The sequence below is a fragment of the Ochotona princeps genome, chromosome 17 (genome assembly GCF_030435755.1).
Source record: "Ochotona princeps isolate mOchPri1 chromosome 17, mOchPri1.hap1, whole genome shotgun sequence".
NCBI classification, from domain to species: domain Eukaryota; kingdom Metazoa; phylum Chordata; class Mammalia; order Lagomorpha; family Ochotonidae; genus Ochotona; species Ochotona princeps.
Window position 1 is genome coordinate 38,023,374 of NC_080848.1, and position 18,716 is coordinate 38,042,089.

An 18,716-nucleotide genomic window follows, 5' to 3' on the forward strand; every position below is an offset into this window, starting at 1 on the left:
TCAGTTCCTATTCCTAAGAGAAGCAATCATCCTTTGGGGACTTTACAGGTTTGGAATTCTGGAACCATCTTAACAATTTTATGTATGTATTTTTTGAAAGGCAGAAAGAAAGAGAGAGAGAGAGAGAACTCAAGCAAGCCAGGGGTCTTGTAGCTTGTTCATTCTGCAAATGCCCACTGTGGCCTGGTGCCAAGCCAGCAGTGAGGAATGCATTCCACGTGTCCTGGGTAGGGGGCAGGATCTGCAGGGTTAGACCAGCTGCCGCACAGGGTCTGTACTGGCAGGGAGCAGACCCAGGCCCCCTGATATTGAACATGTGGGCGCCCCAAGCTCCAGGCCACAGCCTCCCTCTTGGGCTCCACCTGTTGTAAAAGTCAAGCAAGGGCTGGAAGTGTATTTATTTCTGAAAGAAAAGGATTTCCAGAATAGTCGTGTTGGTTAACTTGGACCTGTGGGCATGAGTGCTGGGGACCCCCCTCCCTGCCCTCCCCCACCCCGCCCCGCCCCTGGAGCCTTGTCCCAGATTTCAGCATTTTTAGCATCTACACACTTTTCGTTGTTTTGGGGTGGGGTGTAACATGCTAGGTGTCCAGCTGCAGTGAGCAATGGAAGAAGAGATGCCAGCCTACTTTAGCAAAAGCTGAGAGCTCCGTTCATGCTGTTGCTTCTGTTCTAAGCAGGGCAGCTTCCCCAGGCATGGCAGGGTGGCATGGGCACACACATAGGCACCTGCCTCCATTCAGCTATAGCTCCATCTTCCTTTTTATTAGCCTTTTGTATGACACAGAAAGCAGGGTGAGCAGAGGCTGCAGGCACCGTGGGCAGCCTCAGTCCGGCAGGGCACCCACTAGGTCAGGGGGCAGCAACCTGCAGGCCAGGGGCCCTTCTAAGTAGTGTTCAGGCCGGCCACCCTTGGAGGAGGAGCCGGGCAGCCTGCCACCAGGGCTAGGGCCGCAGTCTCTGTCTGGCAGGTAGGGCAAGGTGTTGGGGGGCTCCTCAGCACAAGGATCAGCGTGCAAAGCCTTGAGGGCCAGGCCCCGGTAGCGCTTCCTGCGGTTCAGCTTGTACACTCGGATCCTCTCCTTCTCGGCCTCCGGGTCGGTGAGGACCCCGTCCCAGCGCAGGCTCTCATTGGTCTGCACGGGGAAGTGGGGCAGGGCCCCGACGGAGGAGGAGGAGACAGGGCTGGGCCTGCTCGCCTCCGCCTCCGCCTCCGCCTCTGCCCTGTGCTCCGGCTTCAGGTCGCGCTCCTTGCTGGAACTCAAGATGTCCTGGAAGGAGGAGGGCGGCTGCGTCTTCAGGCCGCGGCCCTGCTGTTTATCTGCTGAACAAACAAGCCTGGTCAGGGTTGGGGTGCACGATGCGAGGCTTGGGCCACCCAGCCCCCAACTGCATGCTCCTCTGGGTAAAAGCGGCCAACTGTTTCCCAGAGGAGGAAATGGAGGCCCCAAGAGCCCCAGTCACTTGCCAATGTCTGAAATGAGCAGCAGGACCAGACCTGAAGGCCAGCCTGGCTCACTACCAAACCCTGCCCCAGCCCCTCCCCTACACCCTGCTGCCCACACCCCCCACCACTCGCTGGAGGGTGAGACAGCCCTGCCACCTCACACCAGCAGCCAGGCCACTGAGGTGAGCCACCCTGGGGACAGGAAACTCCCAGCACCCACGGGCAGGTGCATGCTGGCCTCAGAGTGGGTGCTCAGTACCTGCCAGGAAGTCTGGCAGGACCTGTAAGCAGAGTGGGGTGAGCTGTCGGGGGCTCTGGGTTTGTGTAAGAGGACTTACAAGCCATCTTGGCAAGAGCAGGAGGGCTTTGGCCCTGCAGCCGAGATGCTACTTGGGTCACCTGCATCTGTTGGGGTGTCAGGGTGCCTGTACAGTATCGGGGACCTGGGTCTGAGGGCTGCCTCTGCTCCCCATGCAAGTCTCACCCTGACCTTTGGGAATATTTGAGGAGTAACTAGCACATGGGATATCTCGGTCTTTGTCTCTGTGTGTGTGTCATTAAAATACTATTTGAGGAGCTGGCCTTGTGGCACAGCGAGTTAAGTTGCCACCTTCCATGCCAGCATCCCATATGAGCACTGGTTAAAGAAGCCCAGCTACTGTACCTGGGAAGCAGCAGATGGCCCAACCAGGTGGACTCTCACTGCCCACATGAGAAACTCAGATGAAGTTCAGATCTTTTTCTGTGTAACTCTTTCAAACAAATAATCTTTAATTTTTTTTAAAATTTTTATTGGAAAGGCAGATTTACAGAGAGAAAGATTTTCCATTCACTCCCCAAGTGGTCACAATGGCCAGAGCTGAGCTGATCTGAAGCCAGGAGCCAAGAACTTCTGAGTCTCCCCTGAGGGTACAGGGTCCCAAAGCTTTGGGCCATCCTCAACTGCTTTCCCAGGCCACAAGCAGGGAGCTGGATGGGAAGTGGAGCTGCCGGGATTAGAACCGGTGCCCATATGGGATCCTGGGGCGCATTCAAGTTGAGGATTTTAACCACTGAGCCACCTCACCTCGATCCAATTTTATTTATTATCAGAGTGAAAGTTATATATATAGAGAGAGATAGAGAGATCTTCCATCTGCTGGTTCACACCCCAAATGGCCAGGAGCTTCAGCTGGATTTACCAATGGGTGGCAGGGACCCAAGTGCTTGACCCACTACTTGCCGCCTCCCAGGGTGGGTATCAGCAGGAAGCTGCATTCAGGAATGAAGCTAGGCATTCCCAATTTATGGCAGGTGTCTCAGGATGCATCCCAGCCATTGTGCCCCATGCCGGGCCCTCCATGAACTTCCAGAGTTCTCCTGCCTGGGAAGGTGTCCCCAGAAGGGGACTGGGGCGGCCATATAGGGCTGTGTGTGTACAGGGACAGTTGAGGGGTGTTGTGGAAGTCAGCACGTGTGCACTTTTCAGGGTAGCGTCATGCTGCTCATCTCCCCACTGCGCTGAGAGAAGGGGCCCGTGCAGGCAGCGGTGACTACAAGGGGAGGGAGCAGCAGCTGGGGTGCTGCAGTCTGCACTTGCTCATGGGCTTGCAGCCCAGGGACAAGCCGTTAGATGGGTATGGCCGGCCACAGATGCCCCTTGATGTTGGGGGGCAAGGGGAGCGCCTCCCGAAGGCGGAGTCAGCATTTGCACAGGGACCTGAGGGAAATTTGCTGATTTCGGGGTGTCTTTTTCCAGGGTTGCTGAGTTATCTAAGACATACCCTAAGTTATGACTCTGCTTTTATATACTGGCTACCCCCTCTCCCCTCAAATTTCTGATCCCCACAGGTGCTTTTGAAGACTTCTCAGATAGTTGGTTCCTTGGCTTAAAACCCAACCCAACTGAACTCAACCCAAACTGGCCAACCCGTCCTGTGGTTGCTGTGACAGTTCACACAGGCTTGGCTGGAGGGCGCCAGGTCTGTGCCCCGCCTCTCTCCTGCATTTGTGCAGGAGAGTGCTTGGTGGGGAGCCGGAGGACACGCAGGTTCCCTGCGTCTGGGTGGAGGGCTTTGCAGGTTGTCTGGGTGTCTGGGGCCTGGGGATGTCCCTGAGGGCCTCCGGGTGGGCTTGAGCAGCGGCAGACACCAAGAATATATAGAATGTATAGGGTTTGGTTTGGGGGTCTAAGAGTTGGCCGACCCCAAGGGCGAGGGGTCTACGCTTCTGGGGAGAGGTCTCCATGGGCACGGCCCTGGTGGACCCCTGAGCCTGGGTTTCCTCGAGTGGGTGGGAGGTGGCCTCCGGGCAGAGACCAGGGAGACAGGTTCACGTCCTGAATCAGCCGCGCTGGTCGCCCCTCTTACCGTCCCTCTTGCCTGACCCCTTGGTCTTTTTCTTCTTTTTCTTTTTCTTTTTCACCTTCCGTTTGCCCAGCTCCGAGGTGCCGCTCACGATGGGGGGCAGCTTGGCCCCCTGCAAGCCCACAGCGCCGCCCTCCTGCTCCTCGTCCTCGTCGTCGTCGTCTTCGCCCGCCTCACTGTACCCCGCTGCCCTGGCCCCACTGTGGCCGTCCATCCGCCCGAGGGACAGCGATGGGGCAAATCACACGGTCTGGCCGGGGCCACGCGTCTCCATGGCAACTGTCCTGCCGGCGCAGCGCGTGCGCGATCAAGTCGGGACGCTCCCCGCAGGTGTGGCTGGAGGCCTTAGGTGTTCGCAAGCCTGTCTTTGCAGAGTTGGGGTGCAAAGGGCTCGCGTGCCCCCAGATTTCACGTCCTTGAGCGAGTGTTACCTGGTCTGTTCATCTGCCTTTTAGGATGGTATTTATCGGCTCCCGAGTTTTTGGCTTTACTTCTAATTTATTCGTGTGCCCTGGAGTTTCAAAGCGGAGTGTCCAAAAAAGCTTAACTTTTTCACAGTTTCTGTCTCAATGGACCAAGCTAGCTAGAGCCAAGTGCCCCGCCTGGACAACAGATGATTTCCAGTCCAGCATGAGGCTTCTGAGCCCCCCCCTCCTAAATCACCTCCCTGTTTTTGTTTATTTTTAAAGATTTATTTATTTTTATTGGAAAATCAGATATTCAGAGAGGAGGAGAGACAGAGAGGAGGAGAAACAGAGAGGAAGATCTTCCGTCAGATGATTCACTCCCCAAGTGGCCACAACGGCTTTAGCTGAGCCGATGTAAAGCCAGGAGTCAGGAGCTTCTTCCAGATCTCCCCTCTGGGTGCAGGGTCCCAAGTCTTTGGGCTGTCCTCGACTGCTTTCCCAGGCCACAAGCAAGGAGCCAGCTCTCTGCTTGGCAAGTGGGACTGTTGGGACATGAACCAGCATCCATATGGGTTCCCGGTACATGCAAAGTGAGTCACTAGGCTACTGTGCTGGGCCCCCTACTTTTTTTTTTTTTTTTTTTTTTTATTTTAAATTTTTTATTTTAAATTTTGAATTTTATGGCACACATTTAAAATTTTTTATTTCGTTATACTGGAAAGGCAGATCTACAGAGAGAATTTAAGACAAAGATCTTCCATGTGCTAGTTCACTCCCCAAATGACTGCAATGGCCAGAGCTGAGCCCATCTGAAGCTGGGTGCCAGGAGCCTCTTCTGGGTCTCCCATGTGGGAGCAGGGTCCCAAGACTTAGGCCAATCCTCCACTGCTTTCTTAGGGCACAATCAAGGAGCTGGATGGGAAATGGAGCAGCCCATGGGCCCATAAGGAATAATGACATGTACAGGTGGAAGATTAGCCTCTTGAGCCACTTACACTGGCCCCATCTCCCCTGCTTTTATTAAACGCTTTCTCAAATGTTTGATTTTCACAACTGCTAGAATGTGAACTTTTTTATATATATTTTATTTTTTTTATTCATTGATTACATTGTATTATGTGATACAGTTTCGTTGGAACTGGGAATCACCCCACTCCTCCCCCACCCTCCCCCCACGTGGAATATTCCACCTTGTTGCATATCCACTGATCAAGTACAGTTGAGATTCCCTCTTTGCAAGCATAAACTAAACATAGAGTCCAACATCTTATAGTCCAATCTAGTTCCTCAGCTTCCTGGGGAGACCCTGTCCGGTCCGAGGGCAGAACCATCAGATTATCAACCCGATCAATTAAAGGCTCCAACATACCCTCAGCAACAATTAACTTCGTTGTGTAACTAATAGTTATAGTATTGAGTAATCAGTATGTTAAAAACAATTGCAATTTCTTAACCATCTTCTGTGATCACCTCATTGTCAATTCAGTTTTAGTTTATACACAACATATAACATAATATACATAAAATAACATGTTTTACATAACATCATATCATCTTAAATTAACGCAAACATGTGGTATCTGACCTTTTGGGATTGGCTCATTTCCAGAATGTGAACTTTTAATGCCATTGTTTGTTTCTTAAAGATTTATTTATCCATTTTGAAAGAATCAGAAAGAAAGGCACAGAGAAATCTTCCATCCACTGGATCACTTCCCAGGTTCAGATCTTGTTTGTTTCCTCCAAACAGCCTGTGGGAGAAATTCTGGTGGAGATGGCATGGAATCCGTACATCTTGGCATTCATGGTATTGCATAACGGGCAGCCACTCATGTTGGCCCACATGTGGCATGTGTGGCCACTGCTCTGCAGAGCGCCCTGCTGTTTGTGTGTGTGTCTGTGTGTGCTAAATCCTCCCACCCGCTGGCAAGCTCCCTGCACAAATGGCATGGCTTAGCGGCAGTGAGCACTCAGAGGCCACTGCTGGCCTGCCTGCCTTTGTCCTTGGAACTAAAGGAAATAAAAATGCTAAAAGTCCTCTGTGGGAGTGAGCGGCTGCTATCGGTGATGTGTGGGGCTTGCTTTGCAGATGTCCCTGTGTGCTCACCGTCATCTTCACAGGCAGGCGCTGAGCCTGGCTGGCTGACCTCCCACCCGTCCTTCCTCTCCGTTGTTCCTCCTGGCCCGGATGCTCGGCTGGTTGGCGAAAATTTGACCCTGCTGCTTCCCACAGAGTGAAGGTTGTGTTGAGGTCATGTTCGCTGGCCAGCAAGCTGGGAAAGGGCCAAGTGACTTCCCGCAAGAGTTGCCTTTTATGAGTAGTCATGGAGTTCCTTCACCAGGGAAGGTTTTTCTAACTGTTTGCAGGTGTTGTAATTGCGCCTCATTCCATGTGATCGAGTTTGCCATCTCTATGTCTTGCCTGCACTCCCTGACTGCACTCCCTCCTTCTTGCTTGGCTTTGGGGCCACCACGCTCTGATCACACAGTCTGCTTGGCCCGTAGCACCTTTCTTCCTAGCCCCAGGAAGCCCAGCTTCAGCAGGGCTTATCTGAAGAACTCTGCTTCTAGTTCTGCCTGTGTGTTTTCTCAAGGCATTCTCATCTTTTGCTGCTTTCCTGGGCCAGAAGCAGCGAGCTGGATGGGCAGTGGAGCAGATGGGACACAGGCCAACATCCACATGGGACAATGATGCCACAGGTAGAGGACTAGACAACTATGCCTCTTTTTATTTTTATTCACTTAAAAGTCAGGATTACTTACACACACACACACACACACACACACACACACACACACACACACACAGATTTTCTATCCATTGGTTCACTCTCCAAATGGCCAGGCTGAATTCAGGAACCTGGAACTCCATCTGGACCTCCCACATGAGTCACAGGGCGCCAAGCAGTTAGACCGTCCTCTGCTGCTTTCCCAGGCACCTTAGCAGGGAGCTGGAGCAGAAGTGGAGCAGCCGGGGCTTGAACTGGTGCCCATCGGGAATTCCAGCAATGGTTTTACCTGCTACACCACAATGCGGTCCCCTGCATTTAAATTCTTCATTGGATGGTCTGTTTTCTCATCTAATTGGCTTCTTCATCAATGAAGCATTCAATAAAATTTAATATTGAGTTTTGATTTGCTGTTTCTAAAAATTACAGCACAGAGTAAAAGAGTTTTCCCCCATTACTTTAAAATAACATTAAACATTTTGTTTCAAAGACAGAATGACGCAGAAAGGAGATTTTCCACTCACTGATACACTCCCCAGGTGGCCATGACGGCCATGGCTGGGACTTGAATGCCATCCTAGTACTCTGAGTCCTTGGGCCGTCTTCTTCTGTTTGCAGAGAGCTGACTCAGAAGCAGAGTAGCCAGAGCTCTAGCTAGGTGTCACCTTAACCCGCTGCATTGCAACACTGGCCCTTAAAAGAATGTTTTATCTGAACTTAAGTTTATTCATCTCACAAATGTTGCTGACTATTGGTGTGGTTCCTGGAGGGCAGGTGTGTGTCTCTCTCCTGAGGTCGGGGGTGTGATGGGTGTGTCCTGGGCCTCTCAGTCCTGCTCCTGGCCCAGAGCTCACATTCTCAGAAGCCCCTGACCCGAGGCTATGTGATGCATCCCTGATGGAAATAAGCAGAGACACACAGAGAGATTTTCCATCATCTGCTTTATTCCCCAAAAGGTCATAACAGTCTGGTTTGGGCCAGACCAAAGCCAGGAACCTGGAACCTTATCTGGGTTTCCCAGGTGGGTGCAGGGGACCCATGCACTTGGGCCATCCTCTGCTGCTGCGTTCCCAGGCACTTTAACAGGAAGCAGAATTGGAGGTAGAACAGCTGGGACTCAAACCAGTGCTCACATGGCCTACTGGTGTCACAGACTGCAGCGTTACCCACTATGCCACCCAGCATCAGCCCCTGCTTAGCAGGAAGCTCAATGGCTGCAATTGTTATATGAGCAGCTGAGAGCTGAGGTCATCCCCCTGGGGAACTGCTGGACTGTGCCCCAGGCACAGCTTGTGGCTTTGTGCCTTCTGTTTGCCTACATGTCCTACAGCTGGCTGGGTGCTGGTTCTAGTTCTCTACTCTTCTGGCTGGTGTTGTCCATGTCTGCCCATAGCACACAGGCGCAGCAGCCTTAGCCTTGGGCAGGGTCTACCTCCTTACAAGATCCTGTCTGCCCCACTCCAGCTGTGCCCTTCTCTATGGGGCAGGAGTCTGTGGAGCCAGGGGTCCCACACACCAGCCATCTGTACTCCTGCCCTCCTCTAGCCCAATTTGAGCCCTGGCATTTCTTTCCCAAATGGGTTCTGGCCCTCCCAGCACAGCAGGAATCCAGGCAGGTGGGCAGAGGCTTCCTCAAGGGAATTCCCTTGCAGGTGCAGGACGCATCTGAGAGCAGGAAGACAAGGGGCTGGCCGGGAGTGAGGGCAGAACTCCAAGGCAGCTGAGCCCAAGTTCCAGTCCAGCCTTCTAGGTTGTTCTGAAGGTGTACTTGTCTAGATACAAGAGTAGTACATATTTACCTTAGCAGTTTGTCAATTTAACTTATAACAGTTAATATTTAGACATACGGTGTGTGGAGTTCTCTGTCTGCTCTTGCCCCCGGGCTTTGTAACTGCAAAGAGCCGGCTTGCTGTTTCTTCTTCCCCCTTTAATATCTCACTCCAGCCACTGCCTGATTTTCACTGCAGACCTCATGACAAAGGCAGCACACACACACACACACACACACACACCAGTGTGGTTAGCACAGTAAGTCAAGCTGCTGCCTGTGGCACCAGCATCCCATATGAGCACAGGTTCCAGTCTTGACTACTGCACTTCAGATCCATCTTCCCAATAATGTGCCTGGGAAATTAGCAGAGGATGGTCCAAGCCCTTGGCCCCTGTATCCACATGGGAGACCCAGAAGAAGTGTATCTGGCTTGTGGCTTTGAGCCAGCCCAGCTCTGGCCATTGCAGCCATTTGGGGAACGAACCGAGGGTGGAAGATCTCTTTCTTGCTCCGTCTCTCTTTCTGTAACTCTGCCTTTCAAATCAGTCAGTCAATCAATCTTTTTTCTTTTTTTTTTTCTTTTAAAAAACTGCATCATTGGGGCCAGTGTATCAGGTAAAACCACTGCCTTTGATGCTGGCATCCCATATGGGTGCTGGTTCGAGTCTGCATAGCTCCAGTCCCATCAAGCTCCTGGTTAATGGCCTGAGAGCAATGGGAGTACCCCAAGTGCCTGAACCCCTGCACCCACGTGTGAGACCCCGAGGAAACTGCTGCTGGCTCTTGGCTTTGAGTTGCCTCAGCCCTGGCTGTTTCTTCTCTCTCTCTCTCTCTCTCTCTTTCTCTGTGTAACTCTGACTTTCAAATAAATACAACACAATCCACTTGATTGGCAAGGCATAGGAGCTCTTCTCAGTAAGTCTTCACTCTCTGCTCTTTCCCTGCCGGCCCCGAGCCAGCATGTCCACAACCCCTTGTTTGCCATCTCTGTACCTTTGCACCTGCTTTTCCTTTTACCTCTGACCTCCCTCCCCACGTGACCCACCTGGCATCCGGCACACTCCTCCTCTTCCTTCCAGCCTGTAGGCAAGGCCGGCCTCTGAAAACCTCCCCTGACCCTGCCCCCGCCCGGGGCTTGAGCCTGTGGCTTCCTTTGTCCTGTGCACAATTCAGGGTGGGGTAGGATGGCCTAGTGGGTCCTGAGGCCCAACTTCAGCCTGAGACTGTCACCTTCTGGCTGCACACTGGAGCAAGGATCTCCAGGTTGTTCTGTTTGAATCACGGCAGAGCAGCAGGGGTGGGTGTGGTCTCTCCTCACGTGGCACCTCCCGTATATAGTGTGATCCACACACAGTAGCCATCAGAGCTTAGTCCTTTCTGTTGAAGAAAGGATTTATTTGGGATGGTGTGATGGCTCAATTGGCTAATCCTCTACCAGCAAGTGCCAGCAACCCATATGGTCACCACTCTGTGTCCTGCCTGCCCCACTTCCCATGTAGCTCCCGGTTTGTGGCCTGGGAAAGCAGTGGAGGATGGCTCAAGTCCTTGGGACTTTGGGCCCAAGTGGGAGACCCCAAGGAAGCTCCTGGCTCCTGGCTTGGGATTGGCTCAGCTCTGGCCATTGTGATCTTCTGGGGAGTGAACCAGCAGATGGAGAATCTTTCTGTCTCTCCTTCTCTGTAAATCTTCCTTTCCAGTAAAAATAAACAATTTTTTTAAAAGGAAAGATTTATGTGTCTGTGTAATGGCAACTACAGAGGGGGAGACACATGCACACACATCTTCCATCTCTGCCTCACTCCCCAGTAGTGTGTCTGGAACTGCAACAGGGTCTCCCTTGAGGCTGCCAGGAACCCCAGCACTGGAGTTATTGGAGTTATTGGCTGCCACTTTCTCAGACAGAGCAGCAGGGAGATGGGTGGGCAGTAGAGCAGTGTGGGAGGCAGTGGCTTAACCCGCCACATCCCAACACTGGCCCCAAAGGTTCCTTCAGCGTCTGTTTGCTCAGTGACTCATGAAGTTCCTGGACCTCAGACATCTCACACCATCCTCACGGGGCAGCTTGCAGGGCCTCCCCAAATCACACGCCCACAGGAGTCACAGACGTGCCCGCTGCCCTTGGCAAGGCAAGAGACTCATCAGGGACGAAATCATCACACCCAGGCTGTCGGCCGGGGCGCCCACCACCTGGAACTCAAAGTGGGATCCAGCTGGAATTCAAGGACCAGTCGGGGTCCTGGGCCTCCCCGCATCTTTGCCACTTAATGCTTTTTGGGGTTCTCTGCCAAAGTCGACCACACGAAAGCATCAGAGGGAAATGTTCATCTGGCCATGGATTTTCTGAGTTCAAGGTCAGGTTCTAGTTTTTGTTGCTTTTGTTTCCTGCCAGCCTCCACAGATCAGGGGACTTTCTCACGGTAAGGCAGCAAATCAGAGACAGGTGCCTTGGCGGGAGGGGGTACACTGCTCTGTGAAGGCCCCGGCTCTTGTTCTTCCAGCTCGTTCCTTGGCTGGTGGCCACATCCCTCCTGGCGCCGCCTCTGCCTTCACACGGCCTTTGTCTCTTCTCTGTGTCGTTATTACCTTTCAAAAAGAGCGTTTGTTTATTTGAAAGGCAGAGTGACAGAGACAGAGAGAGGGAGAGACACACACCTCCCTTCTGCTCTTCACTCCCCAAGTGGCCCCCACAGCCAAGGCTGGGCCAGGCTGCAACCAGGAGCCTGCAGCTCCACCCTGGTTTCCCATGGGGGTGGCAGGGGTGGAGCAGCCGAGACTCAAGGCTGCTGTCTGGTAAGGGATGCCCTCCCACCTCTGCTCATGTGAGGAGGGTGGGACTTCAAGAGACTATGATGTTGACAGGGTGGCACCTCAGGAAAGCAGCTAGAGATGCAGTCATAAGGGCAAGTCCTATGGCAGGAGTGCCCGGATGCAAATGGACAGGAAAATCATCCCCAGGTGATCAGACTCCTGGGGACCTAGCTCCCCCCACCAACTCCCCACCAAGCTGTGGCCCAGGTAAGCATCTCTGTCCTTGACAAACCCAGGCTGACTCAGGGGTCTTGCTACAGAGCCCACATCTAAGCTGTCGCTGTGGTCCTGCAGGGCCCATGCTGGTGTGGGGATGAGGGCCCCTCTCCCTCACCCCCGTCCGCTTCTGCTTCTCCCTCATTCAGATTTGGGCACGTGGGGCTGCTTCCTTCCACAGTTTACCAGGGGGTCTCTGGTGGAACGGCCCTGGTCCAGTGGTGCCCCTGCAGACCTGCTCCCCCGACCCACTCCCATATGCACTGAGCAGTCCCCTACCCCCATTGGCCTCTGGGTGCATGGTTCTCACTGAAAGGTGTGGGGAACCCCCAGGGACATTGGGTCATGGTCACAGCTGTGAGTGGGTGCACTGTGCCACCTCAGCTGAGGGAGGGGTGACTCGTGGCACTGCCGAATACACCGTCACAAAGGTCCCCCAGCTCATGGCATCCGTAGGTTGAGGAGGCCAGTTCCAGCATCACAGCTGTGTTCGTGCTTGGGGAGGGGGAGTCAGCTCCCCCAGACACCTTCTCTGGCCGCTCAGCCAGACCCATCCAGGCCAGGTGCCCGGCTTGCAGACACCCCTGGCCCCTTGGAGGCAGCACAGGAGGGAGTGAGAGGCCTGTCAGGGTGCAGGCCACAGGGCCAGCGTGGGCCCTCCTGGGGTGGTCCTAAAGGGGTCTGGCAGCTCCTCTGCAGGGGGTGAGGGTCTCAGTCAGCTGCCTGCCTCTGGTGGGAAGGGGCTTGTGTGGGAATTCTGAGGCAGCTGGTGTGTTACCCAGCACCTGCTGGCAAGCTTGGTTTGCTCTATTTTACAGACTGTGAGCTCCTGGCAGGCAGCAGCTCCCCCACTTGGCCCCCACCCCACCCACGAGTTTCCAGCCCTCACAGCGGTGCCGCATAGCTATTGGCTGATGGGTGAATAAGTGTCGGCCATCCCTGTGATCCATTTGGAGAAAGAGAAGAAAGAACTTGCAAGGATCCAGAGCCCAATGAGAGAGTTGAGGAGTCTGAAGCGGAACATCAGAATGTGCTAGAAAAGACCCCAAGGTGGGCTAGGCAGCAGACAGAACCGAGAGAAACAGAGATTTTCCATTTGCTGGTTCACTTTTCCAAATGCCACAACAGTCCTGGGATTGGGCCCCAGGGAAGCTGGGAAGTCTGTCCAGGTCTCCCAGGTGGGTAGCAGGGACCCACACACTTGTATCGTCACCTACTGCCTCTCCGGGTCCATGTCAGCAGAAAATGACTCAGGAGCAGGGCTGAGACTCCAGCACAGGCTGTCCATAGGGGATGCAGGAGGGCCGAGCTGACGCTCCGCCCTGAGAGACTGAAGGGACCTCGCCCAGCAGATGAGGGTGGGGCTCTCCCAGGCCGTGGGCGGAGGAGCCAGCAGGAATACAAGGGCCTTATCACCAGTCTCTCCTGGTGACCTGGAAGGCAGAGGCAGGCAGCTTGGTCACATCTCCAGGGTGTTGTACATGTGTGTGCACATACATGTGGAAGCATGTGCTCCCCACAGGAAGCATGCAGGAGCCCCCAACAGAGGGTGAGACCATGTCACAGTGGAGGAGGAGTAGGAAGGGCCCTAGAGTGCTACCTTGGGGATTAGAGGGACCACCATGGGGGCAGGAGAATAGCCAGCTAGGCAGACCTCACCTGCCTTGGAAGATGTGGATCCTATGTGAAGGTGGTCGCCACCCAGCAGCTGGACACCAGGACCCCCAGGTTTGGCCATCACTCCCAGAGTGATTTCCAGGGCCATCAAAGACAAGTTTCCATTTAAAAATAACATTCTCCATCCCACTATCCCACTCCACCCTTTCTTTCTTTTTTTTTTTTTTTTAAGATTTATCTATTTGAAAAGCAGAGTTTAAAGAGAGGAAAGGAGGGGTGGAGGGAAGGAGGGGAAGACAGAGAGAGATAGTTTCCAGATGTTGGCTCATTCCCCCAAATGGTCACAACTGCAGGAGCTGGGCTGGTCTGAAGCCAGGAACCAGGAGTTTCTTGCAGGTCTCCCACATGGATGGAGGGACCCAAGCATTTAGGCCACCCTCTGCTGCCTTTGCTGCTGAATCAACCAGGAGCTGGATGGGAAGGGGAGCAGCCAGGACTGGAATCAGCATCCATGTGGGATGGCAATGTGGCAGGCAGGCAGGTAGGCAGCAGCTTTACACTCTTGGCCACAGCGCCAACCCCGTCACCTTACTCAGAGCCAGTCACAGAGGCTTAGAGTGGGTGTAATGGAGGGTACAGCGGATTATTATTTTTTCAAATAATGGTGCCGAGACACCAGACCATGAGCGTTTGATTGAGCATTTTATGGCCCTTTAGGGACTGCAACGGGTTGCATACATTTGTGCCTGTATCAGTGCGGGCACCGACTTATTCAACAAACCATCTGTGGAGCTCCTGCAGGTGGCAGCCCTTATCTGGCCTCCTTCAGCTTCCTTGGGTGTTCAGCACTAGCTGTTTCTGTTAACTACAGGCCTTGGGTTTGGCATTCAGGGTAAGGACAACGCAGTGGGCCGCGCAGCATCCACCAGGAGTGCTCCAGGCCCGTCCGAGGCGAGCGTGGCCGTCCAGAGGGCTCCTGTCCAGCCCATGACCTCAGGCCTAGGGTTTCCCAGGCGGAAAGTTTAACAGGTGCCGGGTCGGAGAGGGGCGGGACGGGGCGGGGCGGGCGCGGGCTTCTCGCCGCCGCCGCCAGAGGGCAGCCAGGGAGCGCGCGCGGGCGGGCGGCCTGGCCGGACCCCCAGGTAAGTCAGGCTCCAATGGGACCGCCCCTCAGGGACCCGGAGCTCGGAAGGTCGGGGGGCCGTGACCGGCTCCGCGCCCGGAGGGGACGCGCAGGGCGGCTCTGCAGCGGAGGCCGGGTCCTGGGAGCCCTTGGCGCCCGCCCGGGGGAGGGGCAAGGCCTGGGGGCCGACGGGGCGCCGAGCTGCCGGAGCCGGCCGCGCCTGGTGTGGCAGGCCTGGGCCCGTCCCTCAGGAGGCTCTGCCCCTCGACGGAGCCCGTCGTGCGCCCCCAAAACTTCGAGGTGGCCGTTGGAGCGAGGAGGGGCGGACCACGGCAGCTGCCGACTGCCGGCGGCGCTGGGCTGGGCGTCCGAGCGGGCGCGCAGGTCAACAAGTGCGGTGTTGCCTGAGCGCCGTTGCCGGCGCGCACGTGCGGCGGGAGGGGCCCCTCTGCAGGAGGCTGGGTTGGGGGGTCAGAGGGGTGGGTGGGCGCCTCTGGGTCGGTTTTGGGCTTGGGGCGTCCGCCCTCGTTGGGGGGCTCAGCAGTGGGGTTCGGAGGGCGCGCTGGAGCGTGGGGCCGCGGGCTGGGAGTGTTTGTCCCTGTCGAAGCAGACAGAAGTCGCCTGCTGAGAGCCATGCTCCAGGTTGATTTTTCTGTGCCTGGGGCGAGCTGGGAGGAAAGGTCCCCTCCCCGCGCTTGCTTATCTGCTCCTCTTTCCAAGGAAGATCTGGGGTCCTTGAGCTCTACCTGGCTTAGCGACCTGACCAGTCACTGGGTGGGTGTGCGGGCCAGCCCATCCCGGAGATAGCGCTGGGGGCAGGTGGGGGGCTCAGGGTGGGGGGCTCAGGTGGGGGGCTCAGGGTGTGCAGCACACAGCCTGAGGTCCTCCTGGCCGCCCGAGGGAAGGGCGGCAAGAGCAGGACTGCAGCCCACGCCGCTTTCGCTCTCCTACGCCCGAGAGCTAGCCCCCTCCCCTGGGTCTCTGTTCCCTCCTCCCCAGGCTCCCTCCTGGCACCCTCTTGAGGGCCTCGCAGCTCTTGAAAACAGAGCCGCAGGTCTGAGCCTTTCAGCAATTCCCCCAAAAGTGTGTGCACCTGCTGGCGCCTCCTCCCCGCTCCCCACCGTAGCGGGGCTGAGACTGCTGCGCGGCTTGGCTGAACACTGGGGCGGCTGCAGATGTTGCTCTTTTGTGGCCCTCTGTGGCTCTGCCTGGGAAGTGCCCTCTGGCTTAGTTAGTGTTAGGGGTTTGTTTGTTTGTTTCCTCTTGGGGGCCTGCTTTCCTCTGTTCTGAGGCTGTTTTCTCAGGCTGTTTGTGCAGCTGCTTCTGGGGCACACTTGGGGCACTGTCCAGGGCCTGGCATCCCTGATGCCTCCTTGCCTTGAACACCCCCACGTCACACACACCCTGTGGCCTGTCCCTTCTCTTCCTGGCTGCTCCCAGCCCCTGGGCACGTTAGGCTGGGACCCTGGGGCCTCTCCCGCACCAGCCCGCCCAGCAGGCTACACACGCAGCATCCCCCCTCTAGGCCGAGGGTCCCTGTCCCTTGTTGTGGACCCCGTCTCCAGGGAACTGGAGAGATTCTGGCTTTCCTGCCTCCAAGCTCAGCTCCTGTCCCCAGACTGACAGCTGTCAGTCACATGGTCTTAACTCTGTCAAACCAGTTTTCCCACCTGTCCCCTGTGCTTTGTGATTTCCAGGGGGCAGGGAGGGAACACACTTTGTGGCTCCCCTCTCCTGGCTGCCCAGGACAGTACTACTGTGGTCTGCAGCTGTCTGCACATTTCATGTCCACTCCTGTCCGTGTCTCTACATCCCCAGGACCCAGCACTTGGAAGGGGCTCAGCGTGTGGCTCCCCACCCCAGGCCTCCCGTACTACCCCCTTGTCATCCCTCTTGGGTCATCGCAGATTCTGTCTGCGTCCATAGGCTGGTGGCACATTGGCCACAAGGCCGTGTGTGTGGTTTAAAGCTCGGTCGTGTGCCATTGGCCTGCTGTGCATCGGGCATGCAGTCTGCCTCTCAGGGCTGTGGATCCGAGCAGCTGTGGAAGGCAGGCATCCCGTGTTTTTGTCCTCTCCCTGTGACCTCTGGGGCGGCTCTAACATGGCAGTCCTTGTTCAGAGATGGTTACCACCAACTGAGTCACAAAGCTTGTTGCTGAGTCCTGCGGAGGCTGGTGTGGTGGTGGGCCTGAATCGCAAGGCCTGGTACCCTCCTTAGCTGTGCTGACCTGAGGGCAGTGCATGTATGTGTGTGTCCACGCCTTGTGTGTGTGAGACTACACCTCCCATGTGTGACCACGCCTGCCTCCAATGTGCCTTCACACCGGGCGCGGGTGCGTAGAATGCCACTGACTGGTTTTGGCCAGGAAAGGAGTCCTTAGCAGACAGGTGGCCGAGGGTGGGCTCCAGGCTGTGGCATCTGCCCTGGAAGGCTTCATCCTGCTGACCTCCCAGGATAGACAGCGCCTCACCCTGTCCTGTCTGTCCTATTCATGAGAAGGAAGCCCCACCTCGCCCCCAAGTGGTGGTGAGGCCTTCAACGAAGTTTGTTTAGGAGATGTTGTCCTTGCCTGTTTCCCTATAGGTCCCTGTCACTCCAGCGCCTGCTGAGAAGTCCCGTAACCATAGCAACCATCTCCAGGCCCCAGCCTCTTGCTCCTGGGTCTTTGCTCTGTGCTTTCAGGGACTTTTTCCATTTTTGTTGCCTAAGGGAAAAAAAATGCGTGCTCCTTCTCACTGCCCTTTTCCATTAGACATTAGGTTAATATTTTTTTCCAGATGGTGGTTTCTGGGCACTGCTGGTGCCCCATCTGGGCACTGCCAGGCTGCTGGCACACCATTAATAGTGACCCTGGCACGGCGACCCTGGCGTGGGTCACATTTTGAGTGACGCTCAGTGCCCCGCGGGTAGAAAGACATTAGTTATGGCTGTCCAGCCTCCTGGCTCCTGAGGAAGTGGAGGGGCAAGGAGTGATCTGTGTGATGAGGTTGGGTGGGGGGCAGGGGTGTTGTCTGCCTTCAGTTGCTTCTCCTCCTCTGTGAGGGCCTGGAAGAGACCACCTAGAGCTGATCGCCTTGGGGGTGTTGGGGCTGTGTTGCAGATTAAGCCGCCACTTGTGGCTGTAATCCCATATGGGGACACCAGTTTGAGTCCTGGCTGCTCTATTTCTAATCCAGCTCTCTGCTGACGCACCTGGGAGAGAAGCAAAAGATGGCGCAAGTGCTTGGACCCCTGTACTCATGGGGGAGATGTGGATGGAGCTCCGGCCTTCAGTCCAGACCAGCCCCAGCTGTTATGGACATTTGGGAAGTGAACCAGCAGATGGAAGATCTCTGACTCCGTCTCTGTGTTGTTCTGCTTTTCAAATAGAATCTTGGAAGATTTATGCGTTTACTTGAGGGGCAGGTGTGGCAGGATTAGGGGAGAGGGAGGGGGAAAGACATCTGCTGTCCTCTTATTCACTCACCAAATGCCTGCAGTGGCTAGGGCTGGCTCAGGCTGAAACCAGGAGCCTGGGGCTTGTGCAGGTCTCCCATGAGGTGGAGGGGCCCCGAGAGTGGAGCTATCTTCTGCTGTTTTCCCAGGCCATTTAACAAGGAGCTGGATCAAAAATGCGGCAGCCAGGACTCAAACTGGCACCCACGTGGGATGCTGGGCTCAATTGCCACAGCATTGACCCCAGTTAAAATCTTCAGAAAAGGTGCCTTTGGCAGTAGTTGCAGCACTTACACTGGTGGAACACCCACTGTGTGCAGGCACAGGTCTCTTATTTAATCATCTGTAAAATGAAGCAGCACTGTGAGTGTCCCATTTTGCAGGCAAGGATACTGATGCACAGAAGTGTTAGGTATGGGTTCGGAGACACACAGCGAGTAGGTAGCAGGAAATGTGACTCGTGTGGCTGGGACACTAGGTGGTGGAAAGACCATGGTTACGTAGTGAAGGGCGGAGCTGGAGAAGGGGCAGGTTGCCTTTCCTGAAAGTCAGTAACTTACATGGTTCTAGGCATCTTGCAGCCGGCAAAAAATGTGTCCTCAGATTTTGGTGGCAGTGCTGTTTGTAAAGGCAAAGGGCTCTCCCCACATCTCTCAGCCGTAGAACTCATGCACAAACTGGGACACATGCAGGCACACACACAGCATTCCCTGGCTGTATGGGTGAACAGCTCACAGCAGCATGGCCCCGTGAGTGAATCTCACACGTGCAGCATGGAGCCAGAACAGCCAGGTGCCCTGAGAGCAGGAGTGCCA

The 18,716-nt window shown here is 55.3% G+C and overlaps 2 protein-coding genes across 3 annotated transcripts in view; one reads left to right on the forward strand and one right to left on the reverse strand.

Annotated features, from left to right (window-relative positions):
• Positions 1-798: 798 nt before the first annotated feature.
• LIAT1 (ligand of ATE1) lies at positions 799-4,025 on the reverse strand. The gene is made up of 2 exons (XM_004594033.2): positions 3,796-4,025; positions 799-1,321 (listed from the first exon to the last, which is right to left on the reverse strand). The coding sequence occupies exons 1-2, from the start codon at positions 4,004-4,006 to the stop codon at positions 828-830; spliced, it is 705 nt and encodes a 234-aa protein (XP_004594090.2). The 5' UTR covers positions 4,007-4,025; the 3' UTR covers positions 799-827.
• Positions 4,026-14,395: 10,370 nt separating this feature from the next.
• Positions 14,396-18,716, forward strand: part of RPH3AL (rabphilin 3A like (without C2 domains)) — a 107,328-nt gene continuing 103,007 nt past the window's right edge. For both annotated transcript variants that reach the window (XM_058675814.1, XM_004594034.2), the window contains exon 1: positions 14,396-14,482. The gene's annotated coding sequence lies outside the window, so the exon portion shown is untranslated. The remainder of the gene's footprint in view (positions 14,483-18,716) is intronic.

What these genes read in the sequence shown, in the direction of transcription:
- LIAT1 (XM_004594033.2), bottom strand. Translation starts at nt 4,006, where the DNA reads ATGGACGGCCACAGTGGGGCCAGGGCAGCGGGGTACAGTGAGGCGGGC. An exon ending in GGGGTCAGGCAAGAGGGACG is followed by an intron (nt 1,322 to 3,795) that starts GTAAGAGGGGCG and finishes TTTGTTCAGCAG; the next exon opens with ATAAACAGCAGGGCCGCGGC.